Source organism: Thunnus thynnus, chromosome 10 (assembly GCF_963924715.1).
Source record: "Thunnus thynnus chromosome 10, fThuThy2.1, whole genome shotgun sequence".
Lineage (NCBI taxonomy): Eukaryota > Metazoa > Chordata > Actinopteri > Scombriformes > Scombridae > Thunnus > Thunnus thynnus.
In genome coordinates, this window is record NC_089526.1 from 16,182,387 (window position 1) to 16,195,045 (window position 12,659).

The window sequence follows — 12,659 nt, forward strand, 5'->3', positions numbered from 1 at the left end:
TGATGTTTTAGAGAGATCACCTCTTTTTTACTCTTTTTTACTCAAATCTTCAAACTCATTGCAGATAAAATAGCAATAAAAAATGATAAAAATCAAAGTATATTCACCATAGGGGATGCAAAACTGACTTTGCATGTCAAATAGTCTTGGTGTGTTTTGTATCTTATCAGATATCAACTCATTTTCCTGCCTCAGTCATGTGCCTCCCGGAAATTTATCAGCAATAACGTGATTCTTTACTCCTACACAGCAATTATTTGGGGTTACATAATCATTAGGAGTCCAGAGTCCAGACAGAGGAGAGATGAGGGGGGAGGCATTCCATGAATGATATAATTATTCACCGTATGTTATGGCCTTTTCGACTTGAAATCCATTGACATTATTTACCAGTTATGCCATTTAGATTTTAAATTATCAGTCACAGAACCAGCTCCCTTAGCTTTTTAAGCATAAGTCTGATTTGTTTACTGGAACACATATATTTAGATTATTGAGGAATGGTGATGAATGAATGATATTGATCAAATTTAAGAATTTCTTCCTCATACACAGACCACTGTGGGGAGTATTTTCCATTGCTAAAACCTAATGTCAGTCAGGCTAAAATTAGCCTCCTTTAGATTTCCATTTTTGCCATTTTGGCAGTTTATACACAAACTTTTATTGATGAATATTGGTCCTTGAATAAATAATATAAACTACTGACAAACAATTATATGAAAACTTGTTCCCTACAAACGCACTAGTGACTTGAAATTTATGACTTTCAAAGTTTTAGAGTCAACGGTTGTTGTGCAGATATTGTAATGTCAACAAATATATTATATATATATATATAGGTCATATATTATAATATTACTATATTTATTTCAGTTTTGTTAGTGTTACCTGTCGCAGCCTCTCATATGGACTCCTGTGTGGCACCTTGAACAGATTGATGACATATAGGTATCACTTTAACACACAATGTTATAGGCAGATATAAGTAAGTGAAATATTATAAAGTATTTGTCAACAATCAATCTATATTTCTCCTATGAAGACATATTTTATGTTATTACAACTGTGTTTTCCTTTATTATGATTCTGTTAATACACCAGTTTCCTTATAGGTGCCCACCGTACAAGAGGAGTTACGGTTGTTGACAAATACATTAATTAACACTTATATCTGCTAATAACTACATTATAGTGTGTTAAAAACCATTAACTATTTATATATTGTTTATGTATGATAAATAGGGCGATTTATAGTATAGGTGTTACGAAATAAAGAGTGCTTGAAAATGAAGAAAACCTGAGGTATATCTATCTGCCATTTACATCTGCTTTCTTTAATTATTACGCTGCTTTCTGTTGCTATAACGTATATCCTGTGGCTCATTGCCCTCTGTCAGTGCTGTCAACACATAATCTGAATCTGACTCTGTTTATGGCCTCTGTCTAACAGCTGAGGTACATTACACTCTCTGCAACAGCCAATCCTGAGATGTGACAACCCAGTAAATGAGTAATAGTGTTTGACCAGCTGTGGAGACAGGGAAGGCTGAGGAGAGACGTCCAGGTTGAGGTGAGATACAGTGCACTGGTCTCTCCAGATGCTCAGGTGGAGGTTGTAGCTGGAAACTTTATTTTTTTGTCACTTTCTTCACTAAAAGCACCACATAAGCTGCTGACAGATAGACAAACAGATTGGTTGGCAGAGCTGAGGCCAGCAGCTGGTCTGTCTGACAGCAGAGACAGAAAGAGAGCTGAGAGAAGAGGGATTTCATCTTCATTTTCAACTCCAGCCATGTTGAAGCTGCGCTTTCTGAGAGTGAAGAATGCCCTGGTGCGAGAGTTCATGGCTGAGTTCTTGGGAACTTTTGTCTTGCTGGTAAGTGACATGTGACTCTGTGAGCTGGCTTTTTATTTTGAGGGTACTAACAAGATCCACAAAGGGTTCAGAGAGCAGGGGGTTTCTTCAAATCCCTTCAAACATAGAAGTAAAAAGCTTGCAAAACATAAAACAAATATGAGAGAAAGATTTGTACATTTAAAGAAATAAATAATAACATGAACAGTATCATAACTTTTCTAGACGTTGCCTTAATTTACACAAATTTCCTTTTCCTATTTACAATTTACTTCTTTTTAAATAATTTTTCTTCATTCATGTTATTATTATTTTTATTCATTAAAAAGAATGTCCTGGAATTACAGCATATTAAAAAACTCATATTGTCATTGTATTGGTATGTCTGCTCCAAAGTTTGAAATGTATCATATATACATTTTACATAAATAAAAGAAAAATTGCGAAGATTGTCTACAATTTTTTGAATATTTCTTGTACATACGACACTGGAATCGCTGCTGAAGTTTTAGAAAGACTGACGTCACATGGAGGCGGCTTTCAACAAATACAAAAGTAAATAATTAAAGCACTTCCCAGAATCAGAGTTATTGGGATGTACCAAATGTATCCAGTATTATTCAGTTAACATGTGGACCAATGAGGAAATGTTTCCATTCCTATTTTAACTGAATTAGTTTATTTTGTTTTGCTAAATGAAGAAAGTCTTTTGACTGTCAGATATATACAAAGCAACAATAAACTTGACATAATCCATCAAATGAATTAGTTACAATAACTAATGTAAGTTTACATGAAGATCCATACCACATCTCATAATTGCACCTACTTTCATTCAGCTACTGCTGCCAACAACTTTGATGTCCTTGGCCTTCACATTAACTGTTATGATAATATAATTGAGTTTAAGGTGACCTCGATCCTGTAATAAATACATAACTTAATTAGTGATTTATTGCTCATCACATTTGACCAGAAAACACATTGTTGAGGTATGGTCTTTATGAAATCGATACATAATTTACAAGTGTGTGTTTACTTGTTACATGCTCTCATCTGTGCCGTTCAGAATCTTATTGTTTGTTTTATGGCCATTTAGATAAGAAGTGACTAGTCTCATCACAAAGTCTAGGTTTATGAGGTTAGTCTGTATTGTCTGTGATAACTGATCAAATGCTTGTTATATAAATATATTATATAACTCAATCCCAAAGAGAACATTACAAAATGTGCACTTGTATGTTTGCCTGTCTGTGTTTGAGGTGACCTTTGATGTCTGTGGATTTTTGCCATGGAAGGATTGTCTCTTCCAGTTTACAGTATTTCTAAGACTTTTCATGCCATATACTGAGTTCTCTCGCTCTATCTCTCTATCTCCATCTTATCTGCCGTGAAGCTCTTTGGCTGTGCTGCTGCAGCGCAGGTGAAAACCAGCAGAGACACTAAAGGCCAGTTTCTGTCAGTCAACATGGCCTTCTCTGTGGGTGTGATGTCCGCCATGTACCTCACCAAAGGCATCACAGGTATAAAAATGGACATAACTTTTTTTCCAATGATGTGATGTTTTAACTTATCACACTCTCAGCCCGACATCCCTGAGAAATTAACATAAAATCTAACAGCAGAATTAAGTTTACTGCCTCATACTCTGAGTTATGACTTTTCCATTACTGCAGACATTCACTGATCTGATCGCTCTAGATTTATCACATTAATAACTAGCAGTCTGGGCAAAGAGTCCATGTCCAGCTTTTTCAAGGTCTTCAGTCTGACTGATATCTACCCAGCAGACAACTACTCTGGGTTGACACGCTACATGGCTACAAATAATCAGATATTTCATTACCTTCCAATCTCCCTCACTGTAATTCACTCCTCTCTTCCTCTTCCTCCATCTCCTGTTTTTTTCTGCAGGTGCCCATCTGAACCCAGCGGTGACTCTGAGTTTCTGTGTGTTGGGGCGGGTGCCCTGGGGAAGGCTGCTGCCCTACTGCCTCGCCCAGGTGGTGGGAGCATATGTGGCATCAGGGCTTGTCTATCTGGTCTACTATGGTTTGTCTTTCTGGCACCTCAAACTCTTAAATCATTGACATACAGATGGGTGATAAAGAAAAAATATACTGCATAGAACGAATTCAGGTTATTAAAAATCTTGAATATGAAAATTATATGAATAATACAACACCTGTCTGAGATTTTGGGCTGGCTTGTTAGACATCACTCTTCACCACCATCAAAACACCAAATGAGGGAGTATCTGTTGGAAGAGTTCAGAAATTATACCCATTACAAAGACTTTCATTTGTTGCCCATCTGTACTGTATATACATACACATTTCAATCCGGTTTGTTTTGATGTTTGCTATATTTGCATATCATGACCTCTGTTTCTGCCTCAGATGCTATAATGGACTTTAGTGGAGGAGAGTTGACTGTTTACGGCCCAAATGAAACAGCCTCAATATTTGCCACATATCCTTCAGAGTACATCACTTTGTGCAGAAGTTTCCTTGACCAGGTGAGTTGGAAGGATAAGTTGCCTTTTTCACAGCCGACATTTTGACTTGTCATAGTAGGAAAAGCACACTAATAACATTAACTATGGTTCCATTTTATTTGAGTGTGCCAGTAACTCATGACAGTGTGACAGTGAGCCAGCATGCCTAATACCAAGACCCTGAAGCAGAAGTCAGCCATCATTAATTTTATTATTTACATCTGTGTTTTTCCTGCTGTGACATGTCAAAATGTTCATAAGACAGGTTTTCATCAGCATTTTAACAGCTGTTTCTTTATTGAACCTTGCTGTGTTTATACATTTTATTAGGTAGTGGGCACCGGCATGCTGATGTTGTGCATCCTGGGTTTGGAAGAAGGGAGGAATACCCCTGCTACCCCAGGGCTGATCCCTCCTATAGTGGCAGGGGTTGTCCTGGGGATCTCCATGTCAATGTCAGCTAACTGTGGCGCTGCAATAAATCCTGCTCGGGACCTGGGGCCACGTCTTTTTACACTGACTGCAGGCTGGGGCCTCGAGGTCTTCACGTAAGTATCTTATCTTACATATACAGCGTACAAGCACAGTACTAAACACACACAGCTTCTCTGATTGCTAATTTAAGAGTCTGTCACAGTAAACATTTAAGGCCATCCTGACATTTAAAGGCCATCCTACAAAACTGTTATAATGACATTTGAAAAGGGACATCGTTTGCCATTCTTATTGGTCTTTGACCTTGTGTGCCTCAGAGTATCATGTATGTCAAAGGTTATCAGCATTTAGTGCTGTTTTTAACTGGGTCACTTATGTATCAGCTTGTTACAGAACATCTGATTATGATCTGCTGTTTGTTTCATAATGCAACGTGTCTCTATATGATCTTATCGTGCAGTTTTCTGTGGTTCACAGCCATTACAAACTCCAAATTAACTCTAAAACAAGTAGGCAAGCACAAATAATTGCCTACTTACACTCAGAGCAACATTATCATCCCTTTGCAGTCATGTTTTTGGCGTCTTGGAAAATTTAAGTTAGCTCTGTTTTGGTCTCCACCAACAGAAAAAAATGTCTGAGGCTTCAGCTTGCTAAATGTTCTAGACCAGCTAGTCGGTATTCTTTGTCTATCTGAAATTTTCAGAGTTGAGACTGAACCATGCGGTAAATTGAGACCCTTTTAAAAACATGTTTGACATTTTATGTCTAGAGAGATGAAATGAGGGGAGAGACAGATGGGAAATGCAAACATGCACATTACGGTTCATGGTTGGTTGCTTTAACCCCTAGACTACCAAGATAGTCTATCTGTAGAGCTGTAGAGAGGGGTGATAATTGTCTGAGAGTTTGTCACAATGCACAAAACCTCTCATATATACTTTATTGTATGTTGATTAAAAAATATGAATGCAGCTTTAAGAGAGGAGAGAAGTGTCTAAATGGCTGCAGAATATTGCACTTGACTACAAATACTCTTTACTATATCTCTGAATCCTTTTGTCCTGTTCTTCAGGTGTTACAACTACTGGTTCTGGGTACCCCTGGTGGCCCCACCTATCGGAGGCGTTTTAGGTAGTTTAATGTATTTGATCTTCATTGAGTGCCAACTGCCTGAAAATCCTCCAAGGAACCAGTCCACTATCTCCACCATCAGTGAAAACATCAAGCTCGAGTGTCGGTGACAATCGAGTTAAAGGCTGCACAAGTGTTACTGAAATCATCATAAATTATGTTTGTGAAAGCAGAGGCAAATGTTAAGACAAATGCACACACATCTTGTGATCTTGTGTTGAATAACAGGATATGCTTTTTATATATAATTTATGTAGTGAGCTTCTTAAACAGTAAAGTTGGAGGCAGCTGAAAAAGATATCAATTGTCTGATAAGGCTCTTTGGAATTGTTTTAAATATTGATTTATTCTTAGTAAATTATATCACTGAGTTGTATTCACGTTTTATGAAATGCTGAAATGAATATTGAACATGTGTTGAGCTGATAAAGCTTTACTCTAAGAAAAGAAAATACCTCAGTCTCACTCTTAAATATAATTCTATTCAACTTTGAAACAGTGTTAGTATGTCAAATTTTGTGTAAACTACAGTAGGTACAAAATAATCCTGACTCCAGAGCTTTTAACTGTATCACACAGTTTTCATCAGTTATACAGTATAAATATAATTATTTATGCACTTTAACTTGGAGTTTTTATGATGTACCTGTCTTATTTGTTTCTGCTGATTTGTTTAAACTTATATTGTGGCACTTCACATTATAAAAATTTCAGTTTCATTAAAAAAAAAATCCAAGAACTTCATGTCTTTCTTGAAATATTTGAAAAGAAAAACTGACTTAATTTCTACATTATTGTTAGTATCTATTCCGAAATCCTTACAGAAAAAGGCAGCTGTACGTGTTGTTGAGTTGATTATCTCTTAATCTGGTGGCAGAGAGGGATTTTGTTTCACCCTGCTAGTAAGCAAATGTCTTTGCTAATATAAATCTGCTGCAGTGTTTACTGTATGTGAGGTAAACAGGGTCAAAGCCTGGTTGACATTCCTCTGGTCTCTTGAGTCCACTGGAAATACAGTACACTCAAGAGAAGATTGTGACATTGGTTGATTACAGAGTAATGATGTGTTTGAATCTTAGAGGCATGTCACAAAGGTCAAGACTGTAAATTGGTGCTCTGCGACATTGACACAAACTGTAAATGTTATCAATTCATAAGCAATAGTAGGACAAGAGGGCGGAGAAGGACAAGACAACAATCTCAATGATCTTTGGTAGCCTACTTTTTTTCTGCTGTAATATTTTCCACAGAGGTCTGAAGTGCACTGTCAGGATAACAATACAGTGACTATATTGAATAGCCATTAATCTAACAAGAGAGATTAGTCTATTCCACCCCTGGTCTGATGTGGAAGAAGAAAATTAAAATAGTTTGCATGCAAGGCCATCTCTTAATCTTCCACAGTATTCTTTCTGCTCCTCATATTATTCTTCACTTGAATATTATATAAGCATACGTCTGCATGCTAAAATGTTTTCAAGCAATAAAAATGAGTGTTGATAAGATTATATGATTGTGTGTTTTAAAAACACTTAAGTTCAGTTTGACGTTATACCATTAGAGGGCAACCATTTTGGGTAAATGGACTGCACTCATAGCACTTTTCCACCTTAACAGACAAGGGCTTTACAATTTTTGCCTCTCAGACATACACACACTCACACACACACACCAATGGGAAGCTGCCATGTAAAGGCGCCGGCAGTGGTATCAATGTCTTGCTCAAGGACACTTTGACAGGAAGAACTGGGGATCAAACCCACAATCCTGCAGTTAGTGAAGAATCCGCTCTACTTCCTGAGCCGCAGCCACTTTGAAGTTTTAGACTATAAAACTATGGAAAGTGATTTAAAAAGATCTGTTATGTGACATCCCATGAATTTCCACTATCACAAATATTATTATAAAATGTGTTTACATCCCTCTTGTTGAATCTACAGGTGCAGTGTATCCTCCCACAGCGATTGCACCATGGTGGGTTACACAGATGTTGTTGCGACCTTGAGCAGTGAACAGATGTTGGAGCAGGTATTGCTGATAGAGCAGCAGAGGGCGGTATGACACCAAAAAAAAAAAAAAAACAAGCACATGGCTATTGATAAATGGCAAAATGTATGTTCAGACTGCCAAGTTTTTTTATGCGTAAACTAAACTGTTATAAACAGAAATATATCCTAATTTGAAGCACTTTTAAAAGTTTTGCTTCCAAACAGTGGGCATTCTTAAATATAAACCCACCACAGATGCGGAGCAAAATGTCAGATCATCAGTGAATTTGTCCACAAAGTCTTAGTGCAGAAGGTGGAGATGGAGGTGGAGAGTGAGAGGGAGACTCAGCCCCTCCTCTCCCTCCTCTCTCCTCTCTCCTGGCCGAAGCCAAGCTTTCCCTCACCTCACCTCGACACGGTGTCTCCAGCGCATCCCCTCCCACCTCAGTGGCCTTACATCACGGGCCAGCGTCGCCTCTGATTCAAACCCCCGAAACCTCACCATGACCTCGGCGAGAGGAGCAACGAGGATGTCTCCACCAGGAACGTTTTTATAACGCCAACTTAAAAAGGTAAGGTCGTGTCTCCTGAGCTGTTGTGGTGATGGTTAGCTTCCTCATCATATACACCATGGCCAGCCGGTTTGCTTTATCAACTGATGATATTGATGTGTGTCTCGGTTTTCCTTGTGAAGTGCTCAGCTCGTCTTACTGCACCAGACTATGTAAGTTACTGTAAAGCTGCTCAGTGTGTGCAGCAGCTACGTTTCTTAGTTTGAGGGGATTTTAAACCTCCCACAAGAACTTATTGTAGCCTATAGAGTTTATAGTTATTACATTTTTCCCAAATTCAAAGTGAAAGTTAATCATGTCACTGTGCATTGACCCAAAGCCACTATAGCACACTAACTGCATTTACTCTAATGGATGTCTATGGACTGTGGACCTTGTGGTGTAAAATTAAATTACTCATGAAGAAGTCCACAGCCTGCCTTCAGAGCAGACCAGTTACACTATACTTAACTTTGTTAGAGTTATTCTAGTCTTTTGCTGTTTCACTTTGTTATTCTGCATTTCCATACAGTAATCCTGTAGTTTATTTTAAAAGGATGTCATGCAGATATCACAAAAAGTGATGTATATCAGAGGAGATTAGAAACTCTGTCAAATACTCTAATTTTATTATCTGAATATAGAGAATGTGTTAAGTATGTTGAGTATACACAAAGGTGAACACAGCAGACATTAGGACAGATGATTAAAACAACAACAAAGCAAAAGGCCACTTTATGGTAATTGGCAACAACACACATCGGAACAGGAGGGAAATATATTCTCTTTTTGGGCTGCAACTATCAATAATTTTCATCGTCAATTATTCTGGTGATTATTTTCTAACCGATTAGTCGTTTTGCCTTTAAAATGTCAGAAAATAGTGAAAAATCCCCTTTATAAATTCCCAGAGTCCATGTCTTTATATGTCTTGTTTCATTTTACCAACAGTATTCAGTTTACGATCATGTTTGACAAAGAAAAACATGAAATAATCATTTATGAGAAGCTTAAAACAGCTAATGTTTAATGTTTTTGCCGAAAAACTATTAAAATGATTATTCCATTATCAGAATAGTTGAATAGTATCGACTAATCAATTAATTGACTAATGGTTGTAGCTCCAGCCTCTTTATAAACTTAGTTACCTCTCAACAGATACACAACCTGCCTTCAGAGGCCACATGCATTGAGAGTTTAATGGTTGTTGTTTCAGTTTGTTGGTTAGTTTCTATTTGAAAATAACAATAGAATTGACTGTTGGTCCAACAAACAAAGACATCGCCTTGGGTCTTAGGGAATTATAATAGAAATTTTAATCAATTAACGAAAAAATAATCGGAAGATTAATCAATAATGAAATTTATCTTTAGTTGCAGCCTCAATTTGTTTTTATAATAGTATATCAGAGGACAGTAATACTTACATAGGTCGTCCTTAATCCACTTTAAAATTATGTGAAGACAGAGAATGTATAGAGTATGTATATTAGGTGCAACTAACGATCATTTTCATTATCGATTAATTTACTAATTATTACGCAGATTCATCAATTAATCAGCTTTTCAATAAAATGTGAGAAAATAGTGAAAATGCCCGTTATAATTTCCCAGAGTCAATGGTTACGTCTTTACATGCAAAACCCAAAGATATTCAGTTTACTATCATGTATGACAGAGACAAGCATTAATTTATCACATCTAAGATGCTAAAAACAGCAGTTTTGGGGGGGATTTTTGCTTTAATAAAAAAACTAAAACAATTAATTGATTATCAAAGTAGTTCCTGATTAATTTTCTGTTGATCAACTGATCAATTAAGCAACTAATTGTCTCACCTCTAATGTGCAATGATTGGGAAGATAATATTTCAGACAAAACAAATCAAAATAGCATCTTATTCCCCTATTGGCACATCAAAACCAGGAGGGGAAACAACTAGTCAATCTATAAATTTCATTTTTCCTTTTATAACTGGCCTTCGGAGCAGGACAGTTATAACGGCTCAACTTTATCTTAAACTCTTGTTGTTTCAGTCAGTTGTTCTGTGATGTCTTGTGAAAATAACGTGACTTATCTAGTCGTTCATTTTAGAGGGATGTCATGCGTCTACCGCTGTTTTATAATTTATAACTGTAATATCCCTGAGGAGACTAAAAACACAGTGTTATACTCTCAGGTCATGCACTGCAAATCCACTTTTGAGCACCACAGACCTACAGTGTGTCTCTACAGGAATATTACAATATATAATGATTAACATGTGAAGAAGTGAAGCTGGTGTTGCCGCACATTTTATTAGGGATTTTTGTTGCTCCAAATCCTCTAAAACATCTGCTTGACTCCACTGAGAGAGATGAAAAAAAGATTTTTGCCCAGAGGCCAAGAAATCTGCTCAGATATTCAGTGTGTTCCTATTGTTTCTCACTCCACTGGCTCCCATCTTTATTTCATAAAAGCACTGCAGGTCTATGGGGTTATATGAGGTGCCAGCCACAGATGTAGAGCGTGAGAGAGAGGGAGGGAGGGATGTGACAGCTGAAAAACTGAAGAGAGGTGAGAGACCATGACAAACACCTCTCACTCTAGACAGATAAGAAGATTTAGTATAAAGTAGTGTAGAAAGTGAGAAGAGAGCATGCAATAAAAGACAAGAGTGTATGATAGGACAAGAGACGAGACTGGAAACTGTAGCTGAAAGCTGATCGGCCTAACTTACATGGATATAGACAGAGGAGTTTTTTCTCAAGAGTATCGATTGGAGACTCGCTGCCTCGAGTCCCTGTCTGCCATACTGTTTGTACCTTCTAGTATGCACTACAAACCCCAGCCAAAGATGTATAATGCCTCGCCTCTGCAACCCCATCTATCATCTTTCTGCCTCTCTGCACTGTCACTTATCCGAGATAAAACACAGCGAGTGGAAGCAGTGAGGTGTGTAATCTTAACAGGTCAGCATAAATGGAAAGAGAGGAGACACGTGTACAGGGGAAAGTGAAGAGGAGGAGAGGAGGAGATGTTTTGCTGTGCTGTGAGTCCGGCAGGGGAGAAATGTCGCTCCATTACTCTTTCTCATGCACCGTAGGAGGAGACTGACAGTGAATCTGGAGCGAGCCACCAGTCCCCAGACACAGCGTGCAACAGAGACAGATGCAGCTCTCTGCTGAATGTCATTTCCTCATTAGGGCTCTAACAGACCAGAGATGGTCTGGTGTGTGTCCTGCTGTGTAGGGGGTTGTAGTGCCTGACTGATTCTCACTTTCTCTCTATAATGCAAATAAATGGTTTTCATACTGTGCATACAATGTTTTTGTGTCATGACACTACAAAAACATGCCAGAAAATATCACTTACTATGGGTTTGTTGAAGTCCAGGCATGCACACTCTCTTGTGTGTCCTCCTAATTTCCTATCTCCTCAATAGAGCTGCAGCAGCTCAGCAGAGTAGTCGATTAATCGAGTGACAGAAATTTAAACACCAACTTTTCAGGTGATCAAATAATCATTTTGAGTCATTTTTCAAGGAAAAATGCTAAAATTCTCTAGTTTATCTTCTTAAATGTGAATATTTTCTGGTTTCTTTAATCCTCTATGATAGTAAACTGAATATCTTTGGGTTAGTTGAGACAAACAAAACATTTAAGGGTGCATCTTGGGCTTTGGGAAACATGGATCAACATTTTTCAACATTTTAAAGACCAAATTACTAATTGATTAATTGGGAAAATAATCAACAGATTATTTACTAATTAATACTTCTCTACTGTCTTCTTTCCTTCTGCAGACAGTCCCATGGGCCATAGCAGAAGGAAGCTGGCAGAGTGGAGATGTTCAGAAAGAGGCCTCCTCCAGGTCAGTACCCGACACTAAACACCCTCATCACCTGTCCATTCACGTAAACTTGTTCTATTAGTGTCGGTGTTCCTGGTGGCTTGATGAGGGTGAAACTATGGGATAAAGGATGAGCACCTCTTGGGCAGGCTAGCTCAGGAGGACCTTCAGAGTCTCTTTTCACCTGGCATGACTGGCCGGAGTATAGATAGCTCTAAACCACATTAACATACAGGTATAAATGCAGACAGGAAGTACAGAAGATAGAGTCTAACTTGTCCAAACCAAGTCTTGAGGTATTCAGAGATGCAATGAGAGAACACTGCGCGCAATAGGTGTGACTGTAAACGACTTTCATGTTTTTAT

The 12,659-nt window shown here is 37.8% G+C and overlaps 2 protein-coding genes across 2 annotated transcripts in view; both read left to right on the plus strand.

The window, feature by feature from the left end:
- The first annotated feature begins 1,511 nt into the window (after positions 1-1,511).
- Positions 1,512-6,666, plus strand: aqp10a (aquaporin 10a). Its single transcript, XM_067601483.1, has 6 exons — positions 1,512-1,879; positions 3,255-3,381; positions 3,773-3,910; positions 4,258-4,376; positions 4,686-4,903; positions 5,866-6,666. Exons 1-6 carry the CDS (start codon positions 1,796-1,798, stop codon positions 6,032-6,034), a joined length of 855 nt encoding a protein of 284 aa, XP_067457584.1. The 5' UTR covers positions 1,512-1,795; the 3' UTR covers positions 6,035-6,666.
- Positions 6,667-8,237: 1,571 nt separating this feature from the next.
- The window catches only part of atp8b2 (ATPase phospholipid transporting 8B2), a 29,889-nt gene continuing 25,467 nt past the window's right edge, over positions 8,238-12,659 (plus strand). Inside the window, exons 1-2 of the mRNA XM_067601477.1 lie at positions 8,238-8,484; positions 12,247-12,314. Of these exons, the coding sequence (XP_067457578.1) occupies positions 12,290-12,314 (25 nt within the window). The 5' untranslated portion in view covers positions 8,238-8,484; positions 12,247-12,289. The remainder of the gene's footprint in view (positions 8,485-12,246; positions 12,315-12,659) is intronic.